The sequence below is a fragment of the Ochotona princeps genome, chromosome 11 (assembly GCF_030435755.1).
Source record: "Ochotona princeps isolate mOchPri1 chromosome 11, mOchPri1.hap1, whole genome shotgun sequence".
Taxonomy (NCBI): Eukaryota; Metazoa; Chordata; class Mammalia; order Lagomorpha; family Ochotonidae; genus Ochotona; species Ochotona princeps.
Window position 1 is genome coordinate 42,019,485 of NC_080842.1, and position 13,818 is coordinate 42,033,302.

At 48.0% G+C, this 13,818-nt stretch overlaps 1 protein-coding gene across 1 annotated transcript in view; it reads right to left on the minus strand.

Annotated features, from left to right (window-relative positions):
• Positions 1–77: 77 nt before the first annotated feature.
• XKR6 (XK related 6) overlaps positions 78–13,818 on the minus strand; it is a 266,429-nt gene continuing 252,688 nt past the window's right edge. The window contains exon 3 of the mRNA XM_058670093.1: positions 78–2,870. Within this exon, the coding sequence (XP_058526076.1) occupies positions 1,909–2,870 (962 nt within the window). The 3' untranslated portion in view covers positions 78–1,908. The remainder of the gene's footprint in view (positions 2,871–13,818) is intronic.

Sequence of the window (13,818 nt, forward strand, 5' to 3'; positions counted from 1 at the left end):
TTTATTTATTTATTTATATCCTTTTTTGTGGTGATTTTTTTTCTTTTCCTTTTTTTTTGTTTTTTTTTGTTTGTTTGTTTTGTGCCCAAGTAGATATACGATGGAACTGAAATGATGCCCCTAGGATAAAAATCTTCTTTAAAGGAGCAATATTTTGAAAAATCAAAAATTTTAAAAGACTGAAGATACTTGCAACACCTCCAGAAATTCAACATGGTACAATGAGAAAATAAACAGTTGAATCAAATCCTCAGCTAGACAACACAGACTCTAAGACCCACAATGGGCTGCTGGTGTGTCTTGCTCTCTCTACAGGGACTCCAGGCAGGCACTAGCCCATCCACCCCACTCCACCCCCACCAGCCCCAGCTCCCAGTCCCACACACGGCACTGCATCCAAGCCATAACCAGTAACCAGTTTTGTATATTTCTGGCAAGACCTTGCAGCAGAAACACGCATATACACACATGTACATGTGTGCTATGGACACACACAAGAACACAAACACACATAACACACACATACACACACACACACACACACACAATTCCCCATTCAACCCAGATGCACCAGGTGAGCTGAAAGATTTTTCAGCCAACCACAATGGTGAAAGACAGAAGCACCAAACAGTCTTTGAAATGGGTCAGTTATTACAATTTGATTTTTTATAGATCTATGTATATATTCTAGTTTTCCTCTTTGTGTTGTTGTTTTAAAAAGCACAAATGAAAAATGAATTCTTTCCAGATCAATTTAAGGCTTCCCACCAAATGGAGACAGCAGAGGCCCTAAACAATATCATATTGGATCAATGTATCCCATTCACAGCCTTAAAATGATCAAACAGATCACTGTTGCCAGTCACTAATTATTTAGTATTGTGCCTTTAAACTGATGTCATTCTTTTTGCTACTATGCTGAGTTTTATTATTACTGATTCTTTTTGATTACATATGAAAATCCTCTTTGATTTGCTTTAGAATTTCCTATCCTTACCCAATTATGGGGGTGGCTTTTGGTGTGGTTTAGTTTTGCTTTTCATTAGCAAAACAAATATGATTCTCACTAAGTGAATGCTAAAATGGCACATAGTCAGCCTTCAAGAGGTTTTTCCAGCCATTTGAGTTCCAAACAGCCCTACAGCTTCTAGAAGGCTTTTCCTGCCTAGAGGAAGGGGCAGGAGACAGGGCAAGAGAAACTGAAAGAGGAAGGGGTTTTTATGCCTTTGCTTTTGGTAAATTTGTTGTCTTCAATACAAATAATTAGATAGGAAGAACGAGTGTTTCGTGTTGTATTGGTTGGTTGTTTTGTGTTTCTAAGATTTAGCTCATTTGATTGTTTAATTTTCCCTCTCCTGGTGTGAAAGTCACCGGGAGTTTTGCATGAGAAAACGTGACAGTACTTAATGAAACTCAGCACCTAAGGGCATAAGGCAGTTGAAGGTTTGTTTGTTTGTGTTTGTTTTGTTTTGTTTTGTTTTGTTCTTTCAATCAGCACCAATCCCAGAAATGATCTACACTTGGTGTAAGGTATAAAACTGTGTTTTTTTCTTTTGGAGTGGAGACACCTCCTCCTTCTCCACTCAATGAACCAGAGTGTGGGATTTTTTTCAATACTGTTTCTTATGTGTAGAAAATAAAAGAAAGGTTTTCTTTTAGTTTTTACTTACAAAACATAGAGAATATCTTTGTATACATACAGTGACTGGAAAGAAAGCTTATCTGAAGGGGTGGTGACTTATTAATTTTGTTGTTGTCTGTTGTTAGTGGCGGTGTTGGTGGTGGTGGTGTTGGTGGTGTTGGTGGTTCTGTGTACTGGGGGGTCGGGGGGAGGGTTATATTTCTTGCAAGCGGTGTTGACCGCAAACCAAACTTAAGGTCCCTTTCTCAACTTGGGTCAAGATGCTCTCAGAGGGAAGACTCATACTGTAGCAACTCATAGAGGAGCGGTCCATCTCGATATCGAATGCCTACTGCAGTGGGAGTGACATACTGTAGGATATTAATAGTCCTTCTCAACCTCCTGTCTACAAAGTGAGCATCCCATGCTGGGTATCGCTTTCTTGGCATGTCAATCTTAATGAGGGGCCCTTCTGGATAAGGACGCCCCGACGGGGTCAAGGGCCCCATGGGTCTCACTTGGAACACGGGCAAGCAAGTATCAGCCGTGACATCTTCCTGTTGTTCCGTTACGGCTCTGGTGGGCGTGACCTGGGTCCCCCGGTACCCAGGGGTCTGAGGTGCCATGGGCTCAACATCGGGGGGCAAAGGGATGCCCCAGAGCAGCTCGGCACAACAGGAGCTGGCAAAGATCTTAGCTCGCGGCCCCATGGGATGCAGCAAACCGTAATATAAGAGCATCAGTACAATCCCAGCCACAAAGCTAATGAAGACACAACACAGTGCTGGCACCGCATAGGAGTCAGTGGTCTCCGGGTTTCTGTAAAAATACCAAAGGAACGTCAAGGCAGCATTCTCCGTCAAGACTATCGTATAATATGCAAACATTCGATATCGAGTCCGCCCTTCCTTGACGTTAAACCAGCAGAAAATGTACACAATCCCTACCACCATGTTGAAGAGGATCTCCTCCCACTTGGACATGCAGAAGTCTGTTCCGCCATGGATGATCCAGAAGGCCATGGCGCACCAGTGGACCACCACGAAGATCCCGAAGTAGAGCTGGAAGATGGAAGCAAAGAGGGCAAAAGAGATAACTCGGGATGAGATGGTGAAGAGGCGCCAGAAGAGGTGGATGAGGGCGCCTCGGTAGCTCATGCTCTTCTTGTCGTCCCTGGAGTCCCGCAGCAGCTTGTGATAGGAGGCTAGCACCCAAGCCAGGGACATCAGGGAAGTCACAGAGGAGACACCTGCCGGAAAGACACAAACCCACACAGTCAAAATCTTGGCACATCAACCGCGCGAGGCACGGACGGGGTTGCCGGCTGAGGAGATGCCCAGGCAAGCGGCGATCTAGAGGAGGGAGGAAGAAACACACCATCAGGAATGGCACTTGGGAGTCCCGGTGGCTCCTTAGGCTGATAGCTTCATTGGCCAAATTTCACAATTACTCTTCTGAGAAGGTACCGGGGACATTGTGCCCTCCCCCTGCCCCCTGCCAGGAGCCTGAATGAGCACCTTGTCCGTTTGACTCCTTCCTGGTCTACCACCTACAGCCACCCTCTGGCTTATCCTTCCTTCTCAGCCAGTCACCTCTACCATTCCCTCTGGTTTCTCTGCACCTCTCCTCACCCTTATTGTTTCTCCCAACCCACTACTGCTCCCAGTTCTCTTAGACCTTGTCTCATACGGCCATCCTTCTCTGGCTTCCCTCCAAATTTAATACCACTTGCTCATGCTTGGGACATGCCTCTTCCTCTTTCTGGTTTGGTGATCTATCTTTTCTCTATTTCTTCCTTCCTTCCTTCCTTCCTTCCTTCCTTCCTTCCTTCCTTCTTTCCTTTGTTTCTTCCTTCCTTCTTTCTCTTCTCTTCCCTTCCCTTCCCTCCCCTTCTCTTTTCTTTCTTTAATGGCCAAAGCTAAGCCAATCCAAACCCACACGAGGAGCTCTTCCAGGTACTCTGTACGGGTACAGGGTCCCAAGGCTTTGAGCCATCCTCTCATGCTTTCCCAGGCCACAATCAGGGAGCTGGAAGGGAAGTGGAGCAGCTGGGACACAAACCAGTGCCCATATGGATCCTGGCACATGCAAGGTGAGAATTTAGCCATTGAGCCATTGCTTCAGGCCCCATTGGTGACCCTTCTAAGGCCTCAGCACCACATTTCCTGCAGAATGCCAAGTTCTAAAGAGGCTGAGTGTATTGGATCCCAAGTCTTAGCAACCACCATAGAACAATTTTGTTTCTAACTCTGCCTACTGGATTTTTATAACTATGCCCAATGAAACACCACCAGTAGTTACTGGACTCTTTCCAAAATTACCCGAGACAAGCAGTCATTAACCAAGCATTGTCTTACAGTTGTCTCCTCAAGTAAGATCACCCTTGTTATCCCTTTCCTACTCATGGGTAATTTCCACTCTATCTAGTGCCTCTTTACTTGGCCCCTTTCCCTAAAAAGTCATCACATGAAGGCAACTAGAATCATGCCTGTTCACCCACTGGTAACAATCTCCTTACCCAATTCCTTTCCTTCCCATAACCACATTCTTTCTGACTGATCAGAGTTACCTAGTCATGTTATTGATCATGTTCAAGGGTCAGATCAAGAGATTCAGGAAACTTCCCTAGACCTCCAGCCTTCTGTGTGTCTTTCCTGGCTTCCTGCCCATTTCCCTGACCTGACCCAAACTCCACAGAGGCTCAGAATCCTGCCACTTGACACTCGCCCCAGGAGATGCTCTTGCTCACCTGCCTCACAACACATACCCGCTAATCCCCTTATCTCAAGTTGACACTGAGGGACTCAGTTTAAACAATTGTATCCTATGATGATATAACCACCCAGTACATTAGCAAAGCATAGAAAACACCTCCAGAGTAAACAGTCACCAAGGAGTATGTGTTGCTTTTGTTATCTAAAAACTGAGAATCAAAACAAACAGGGAAAATGAAACTTGAGCCTAACTTCCTGTGGAAATCCAGCTGCCAGACACCTAATGAGCAAGGATGGCATGTTTCCTCTTACTTCTCTGGAAAGTTCTAAACACAATGCCTTGCTTGTGGTGCTCACAGGACATTTTACCTAAGTCTGCAAGGCCACGCCTTTTGATCAGCTAACCTTTTAGAGCCCATCTGTGTTCATGTAGTCCTGAGAGAAGATGAGCAGGGGCTGGGTCCTTTTAGGATTAACATGAGGCAAGCTGCGGCTTTCCAGAGGGAACAGAATGTGAAACAACAGCCTCATATTTGTTTTATTCCCAACAATGGCCACCCTCAGAAAGTTCCTTTTAAGCATCCTTGCAATTACCAGTCTTTAGCTAAACTCTCTCCTTTTTTCAGATTTATATTTTATTATAAAGGTAGAAAGACAAGCAAGAAATCTTCCATCTCCTGGTTCACTTCCAAAATGCCCACAACAGCCAGGAATGGGCCAAGCCAAGAGCCAGGAACTCAATTCGGGTTTCCCACTTGGACAACAAGAATCCAACTACTTGAGCTAGTACCTGCTATCTCTTGGGCTGTGCACTGGAAGCTGGAATCATAAGTAGGATGTCTAAGTGAGGTCCTTTTTAAAAAAGATTTGTTTTGTTTTAAATTGAAAGATTTACACAGAGAGGAGAGTCAGAGAAAGATCTTCTATCCGTTGGTTCAGCTCCACTGTAATGGCCAGAGCTAAGCTGGTCTGAAGCCAGGGGCCAGGAGCTTCTTCCAGGTCTCCCATGTGATTGCAGGGTCCCAAGACATTGGTCCATCCTCTACTGCTTCTCAGGCCAGAAGCAGGGAGCTGGATGGGAAGTGGAGCAGCCAGAGCACAACCAGTGCCCCATGGGATCCTGGTGTATGCAAAGTGAGGATTTAGCCACTGGGCCATTGTACCAGGCCCTCTCAGTGGTATCTTAACCACTGTTCCAAACACCCTCTCCTGAACTCTTTGATGTGTTGATGGTGATGTATGTGATAAATGTTTCTAGTCCTTTTGTAAGTACAGGGGAATTCTGCAAGTGCTGGATGGGAAGAAGGCTTGATTTTTGTGTTCCCTTAATATAATCTATTCTTTTTCTTATTATTTTGCCCTTAGAAAAGCATCAGTGCTGAGCTCATACAGCAGAAGGAAGTTCAGCTTTTGTTGGATTTTGTCTCATTTGGTCTAGTTCTGAAGGTGCTTCTGAAAAGATGGCAGATGCACCGGTGGAACAGTCCACAGTTTTCACTGTCCTGACCTCCCTGCTTCTTGTGTTGTGACATTACCCTCATTCATATCAAAAGCAAATAAGGGGGCCCAGGGTGTGGCCTAGCGACTAAAGTCGTTGTCTTGAACATGCCAGGATCCCATATGGGCACTGGTTCTAATCCCAGCACTCCACTTCCCATCCAGCTCCCTGCTTGTGGCCTGGGAAAGCAGTCAAGGACGGCCCAAAGTCTTGAGATACTGCACCCGTGTGGGAGACCTGGAAAAGTTACTGGTTACTGGTTCCTGGCTCCAGATTGGCATAGCACCAGCCGTTGCGGTCACTTGGGGAGTGAATCATCGGACGGAAGATCTTCCTCTCTGAATATCTGACTTTGTAATAAAAATATACAAATCTTTTTTTAAAAAGCAAATAAATAGGGATTCAAAGGCATATAAACCAGAATTATAAAGCACACTACAATCCTCCTTTACTTTTCCACCCTCTGGGTCATTATGTTGTTTTTTGAGCCATCATTGTGGTTTTAAAATGGACTTGTGCTCTGTTCTTGTCTCATCATACACAAAGATGTTGCTAAAATCACTCTTGTCTCAGCTGATCTGACACTGTCTTGGTTCTTGGTAGGGGTTTTGGTAATTTCTCTCCATGGCACAGTTCAAGTACTCCCAGGTATTAGAAATAGCACTGCTAAATTACAAAGTAGACTTGGGAACTGATTACATGGAAGACAAGCTGACCAGCTGATGTCCAGGCTGACCAGCCCCAATTCTCTGTCTCTGTCTTAGCTACCCCTGACTTGGCAAAGCTATAAATCATCACATTTTGCATTGCAGGGAGCTTCCCAGATCATGCACTCCAACCTATTCACTCACAGGAAGCAGATGGATCAGAAATTGGGAGGCTGGGAGAAAGGAAAAGGGGCCCTTCTGCCAGTAGGTTTGTATGCCAGAATGGTGGGCAGAGGCCTGCCTATCCCCCTCTCACTGTCAGCAACATGGACGGGGTGACCCAAAAGCAGACATTGTCTGGCAGTGGTCAAAACCCATTGTCTGGCTCACCACCTCACTAAAGAACTTCCCATTTACCCCCAGGTTCTGGGCAGAGGTTTTTGATCCATAGTTTTACTGCTAGAGTGCTGAATCCACCCCAAGGAAGAGACCAGAAGAACCACAGCCATTTGACAATCCTATTTGGGAGATGGTCTTCTTCCTGGACACTCAACTGAGAGGTGATCCTTGCCGTGGAGGGTTCAAGAACCAATGGTGTGGGCCCGGCGGCGTGGCCTAGCGGCTAAAGTCCTCGCCTTGAAAGCCCCGGGATCCCATATGGGCGCTGGTTCTAGTCCCGGCAGCTCCACTTCCCATCCAGCTCCCTGCTTGTGGCCTGGGAGAGCAGTCGAGGACGGCCCAAGGCTTTGGGACCCTGCACCCGCATGGGAGACCCGGAAGAAGTTCCTGGTTCCCAGCTTCGGATTGGCGCGCACCGGCCCGTTGCGGCTCACTCGGGGAGTGAACCAGTGGATGGAGGATCTTCCTCTCTGTCTCTCCTCCTCTCTGTATATCCGGCTTTCCAATAATAATAAAATCTTAAAAAAAAAAAAAAAGAACCAATGGTGTGAGCATCAGACAGACTTGCATGCAGCCTGCCCAAATGAACTTGTCTGGACCCACATTACTATGCTTGGTCACTTCCCCATCTTCTCTCTGATTAAGGCCTGTGTCCTCAACAAGCCCACAGGAACTGTAAAAGCAACTCCTTAGGGGTGGGTGCCTGGGTAGGGCTGGCTCATTCTTGGGACTCCGTTGGGGTATGGGATGAAGGGCTTGGCGAGAAGATGTAATCCTTTGCTCTAAGTGCCCCTGCCAATGCCCTCTGCTGTCACAGAGAACATAGGCATGGGTCACTAAGCATTCCACATGCATTGTCTTAAAGCAGGTACCTGCTGGGCCGAATAGCTTCCCTTTCCCAAAGTTGCTGCACTGAAGTCCCAGCCCCTGGACCTCCAAGTGAACCTGTATTTAAAGAGAGGCTTTTTAAAGAGGTCACTGCGTCCCCATGATGTCCTTGGGTGGGTCTTAATGATACACAGCTGCTGGCCTTATGAGGCGATAAAGATGCAGACACCGACAGGAGAACATGTGAGAACACAGGGAGGAGACAGTATTTACAAGTTACAGAGACCTTAGGGCAAACCAACCCTGTCCACACTCACTTCCATCTGGGACTTCTGGCCTCCAGGGTGGTAAGAAGATAAATGTCATTGATTGCTAAAACAGTCCAGTCTATGGTGTCAACATAGTGCTCTACCTAATCCCATATTTTTGATAACAAAATTAAAGACCCTTTCCCAGGGTGTACACCTGCCATGAGGCTGAAGCAGGATTCAAACTCAGAGCATGACTCTGTTGGTCTTGAGAGCGCGCACTTCACCAACCGTGCCCCTGTTGCTGGCCCCAGTGAGGGAAAGAAATGAAAGCTGCAAAAGACTGAGAGTGGACAGGAAGTGTGGTGGCTGCAGAAAACAGAGACCTATCCTTCAGGATTGAACCAAAAGCAAAACTGAATTCAATTTGGCCTTCCTGAAACCACCAGGAAAGGGGTGATGGCCATCCAGTGGACTGCAGTTACTTTAGCACTGGTGCACCATTACTCCCCAGGAGCCTGCAGTGTGGTCCATGACTGAGGGGAGATGTGCTGGCATTTCCCCCTCTGCAGTGGGCTCACCTGGAAGATTTCCTGCCTTACTTGAGGTTGATGTAAAAGGCAATGGGTTCTACTCAGCAGGCAATCCCCCAGCCCACTGCAGCAACCACGGAGGCCCTCCATGTATCTCCAGAACAGGCCTGGGAGTATTCAGGATCCCCCACCACCCACAGCCTGCTCACATCCAGCATCCCAAAACCCACCCTGAGAAATATGAAACATTTGATGCATGCCAGTGACAAGTCCAGGCAGCGACCTTCACAGCTTACTCGCTTTCTCCAGGGCAAGTCGGGAGGCAGGGCTTGCAGCCTGCCTGCTGATCTGAGATGGAGACAGGCAAATCCTATGTGTGCCAGGGAGCCGCTGACCTAAAGCCTCCTGAGGGTCCCTCCCTGACAAAGACATGGAGAGAGGCCTTCAGTCTCCCATCACAGGCCCCAGGTACTGAAATTTCAAAAGGATGGTCACATTTTATGGCCAATGGAGAGGATGGAGCACAAGGGAAGGTTATCAGGGAAGGTCCAGTTGAATGGTCTCAGTGCAATGTGCCTGGGTAACTGTCAGTTGAGCTGTTGCCATTTGAGAAACAAAGCAAAGAATGGGAGCATGAGTGTTCCCCGAGAGTGAGAAGCAAGATGACAGGGTATCTGGGGAAGGGTGGGCTCCAAATCTTGAGGAGCAGACAAAGGGAGGAGTAGAGGGTGTGATGCAGCAGGTAGGCTGAAGCAGTCTCCAGCCCTGGCTGTTACAGCGAGGCAGGGAGGCTGTGATCAGACAAGAAGGCAGGGCTGAGACTCAGGCTCTACCAGGGATGAGCTGTACCAATGGCCAGTGTGTGGGGAGTTCTGCAACATCCTGGGAAAGGGAGCCCAAAGGAGGCAGCAGGATGGCCAGAAATATCCCCAGGGGGTATGCAGCACATGGGATCAGAGTGCTCTGGGAAGCTACAGGTCACCAGAAACAGTGAACAACCACCTCAGAGCAGGAGTGGCCGTGGAGAGCGCAGAGCAGGCTATGCAAAGGTAGGCCCAAGCCGGCTATGTTGCCCACCCTCTGCCATAGAGCAACCAGGCCACTGTTTCATTGCGCACAGGGAAAACATGTGCTTGGGAGCTGGAGGAGTGCGAGGTAGATGGCATGAGCTGCAGTGGAAGACTGCTGAATGTGGCCCTCCAGCTCCCAGCTCCTCGTCTCTTTCCTCGGAGTCTCCTCAACCTCTCTTACTCAGCATGGCTGCTCAGGGCAGCCTCTGCCCCCTTGCATAGTGGGGCAGCTAAACCCTACACCCTCTCCTGCTGCCATTCCTCCTTTCTGTCAACCTGCCTGAGGGCAGGCCAATTGCCACCCTGTTCTCCCACCCTATAGTGCTGAGCTCCCGACCCCAACTAAGGGACCCTCACTGAATGACCATCATGTTCCAAGTGAAACATTCGGAGAACTGGGCCTGGGATGCCCTCCTGTGGACTCTGAGAGACATCAGGTATTAGGGACCACTCTGTCCTTCACATCCTGTCACTACCTCTCTTGTCTCGCTTGAACTCTTCATGATGGCCTTTTCCTGCTGGGCTTACTTTACCATTTTATAAGTGGAAGAAAGTCAACCTGCAGTGAGGAAGCTTGCAGGTGGTCAGAACCATTTCCCAACACTGCATGCTCACCCAATTCGTGTGATACCACCCCTGATGGACTGCCCCCCACCAAACAGTCCTTGCCAGTCAAGGACAGCACCTACCCATCTCCAGCCCATCTTCTTTCTCTCTGCCTGGGATGTCTGTGTTTGCAGGAGCACCACTTGCTCTACATGCCGGCTCTGTATTTCCCCCTACTAATCTCCTTTTAGACCACAATCTTTCCTTTGTACGCAGCACAGTGCCCTCTATCATCCTACACATTGAGGCAGCCCAGGCTCTCCTTGGGAATGTTTCCAGGAAAAGCTAAGGCAGTTGTGTGCACCCTTCTCTAGGCAGAAGCTGCCGTCTCTTGTCCTGTCACCATGCAGGTGGTGCCATGAGGGGGGCATTTCATGGAGCAACTTTCCAAGGCAGCCAAGGAGAAAAGGGCAGTGAGCACTGTGGCTGCCTTCTACCAGCCAGGCCAAGGTCACATTGCTGGTAAGTGTGAGAGCTGACACAGAAGCCTGGGACTATTCACTGGAGCTGACTGCTATTGACATTTTGGAACTTTTGTAGAGTCGTGCATGTCATGTTTGAGGCTAGACAGTCACCTGAGAATACTGACACCATAGAAATTGGCAAGGCAACAAACAAGGGCTCTCCTTGGTCCTGCTCAGTGTTGGTGGGTGAGCTTTTATCAGCACACACATCACCCCACTCTAGCATACTACACACCACATCACAGCACACTACATCACCCCAAATACCACCTCTCCCCACCACATCATACCCCACTCAACTACACCACACCACATCACATTACACTATACCACACAGCTGATAAGTGACATGTGCTAAGAAGGCTCACTGAACTGGAGTTCAGAAACCACAAGGCCCTGCTTCATTTAATTCTATCCTACCTGTCTGTGAGAACACACCCATTCCCAGGATACTGTGATCTGGAACCTGGGGAAGGGTTGCCATATAAATACATACTCTAAGTTTCACACAGAAGGTTATGGAAGCACCCATAAATCTCCCAGGTGACCACATTACCCATAAAAGGAGGCACTGGGGTGAGGGTTGCTTGGTCTCTTCTCTGTGGAGACAAGGACAAGAGAAGGTGCTGAGGGTGTCCTCCTTGCCCTACCTCCCTTCTCCCATCCCCTTCTCTCTCTGGTCCCCTCTATTTATGGCCATATGTGTAAATGTGCTTGCTTTCTTATCTTTTGAATAAACGATCATTTTGTGCTCTGTATGTGTGCCTGTACTTAAGCCGCTTTTTAAGGGAAAGAAGAGACTCGGATGAAAATGAAACCCCATTACTCCCACCCCAGTTAGGAGTAACTATCTTTTGTGACAAGCCTGATGGATATCTATGAAAAGCAAGAGGGCCTGGCCCCAGAGGGTCCTCCTCCACATTCCACAGATGCATGTGTGCGGCCTAGCGATCAGCCAGAATTCTGTGTGCACCCTGTGCCCACCAGCCTGAATTATTTTCAGAATTACAGTCCTATGTGGTTACCAGTCAGAATTCTATTTCACTTGCAAATGTGAAAGCAATCTCGTAAAACTTAGACTTCAAACACAGTCATAATCACTTCCTGCTGAACACTCTGGCTTGAGTGCCGCCTCCACTCCCCAGACTCATGGATTATACCCATCTCCTCTCTCATCTCTGTGTTTGGAGAGGGCACAGCCCCCATCAGAAGTCTCCCTGTGGAGTAAGCTCAGGTCACCACTGACACTTCCAAATTGACCCCCAGGAGGGGTTTAACTAGAAGATACATCATCCACTATCCCATGGCCCTCACCCTCACCCTGACGCATACACGGGGCTGATGACGTAGCAGCAAGCCCGAGGCTCACCTGAGTGGCCTATTTTCACCCTATAAAGGGAGAATTGGGATGTCTTGGGGAAGCCACAACCAGTTACTCTGGCTAAAGGAAAAGATTTTTAATGTAGGGAGCTGGCAGAGAGCTGGCATTCAATGCTAGGCCACTATCCAGGTGGCTTCTGAGGAACAGTAGTTATAGTCTGGCCATGGCTTCACTTTTTTTTTTTACCTTTTAAAATTTTAAAATATTGTTTACATAATTAAGAGGGATGCATGCCCATGTGGGTTTCTAATTAAGGTAGGGAGGGTCCAGGTATGGAGGAACGTAGATGAGACAAATGTTTCACATTTTTTCTCTCCTATGTCTGCAGAGAGGGAAAGAGAGAGGGTCATTCCTTGCTGTCAAACTACATCAGCACCAGGGGATGGGGGGATGGTTGTCTGATGACACCTTAGAGATTCCAGCGTGGGGAAGAGTGTTCTAAGAGTGTTACTTGAATGGATTTGATGGTTCTGAGACAGCATCGCCTTTGTTGCACCAGTGTTAAGAAAATCCAAAGCCTATTGACCAAGTCCTCTGCAGTGTGCATGCACAGACTCAGGAACATGTTGCAAAACCTGCCCAGGACAGTGGTCCAACTTGTTTCACTTTCTATCCTCCGATGAGGCACTTGACATCCTCTGCTGGCCCATGTGAACATGATGATGTCACTTGTGTACATCTGGACATGCTGACCAACGCACAGCATCAGCAACTGAGAAGGTCCAGTTCTGACACATGTGCTCCAAGGTTGGACCACATATATTGTGATTTTCCCAGTGGCTGGGGTTTGAGTACAGCTATATAGTTCAGGAATCCTTTAAGAAACCTCACTTGGGGTGACCTCAGACTTGATTCTTGCTTGCATCAGCTAATGCAGGGTCAGGTTCGGTCTGTCACCTGCAACAGCCAACACACACACAGGTTGATGCAGAACTGACTGTTCTGCCTCCAGTCTCATCTCTCATAAGAACTGATGGGTGCTGCAGCCTAGCTCAATCCAGCCCACCATAGGTCTGGTCTTCATGCACACTAGCAGGTGCTGTGGTCTAGTTGTGGTAAGCCCTAATAACTCCCACTAGGACTGCCACCAATCTTGGTTTTTGCATGTGTACATATACTGTGGCCTAGCTGGATCCCTACCACATCCCATCTGATTCTCATGCACACCCATGGGTGCTACTGCTCAGTCCAGCCTGACATACCCCAGACCCTGCCCATATGTATGCCAACTGGTGCTACCACCTTGCCCAGCCTGATCTGCCCCCAGTCCCAGCTCTCAGGCTCATTAGTGGAGGCAGGGGCCCAGCAAGGCAGTCCCTGAAGTTCCCCTACCAGGCCTGCTCCCAACCCTGGGTGTTGTGCATGCCAGCAGGTGTGCAGACCCAGTCTGAGATAGTCTGCCTCCACTCTTGGCATTCGCCAGCAGGTGATGCAGTCTAGCTCAGCCTGATCCACCCCCAGGCCATGTCTTTGTGAAATGTCCTCTTTGGGCTCAGAGTCCCTACTCATCACCCATGTCATCTGCTGATTCCTAACATTGCCTCCCCTTTACTGGACCCAGACTCCAAGCCAGGCAAGTGACATAGACAAGTTTAGTTATTCATCCCTGGTATTCTAGCTGGATTAATAGACTGATTTTTAAGATGAGGAAACAGGCTCCCATCCAATTTTTCTGTACCAAGCAGTTGGAAACTTGTAGAACTACGACTTAAAGACAATTTTGTCTGAATCTGAGCCTTAGATTTTTTTTTAATAATTAGGAAAGTGTGTCTCTCATTCTCACACACCAATGAATGAAGCAGTGTTCAA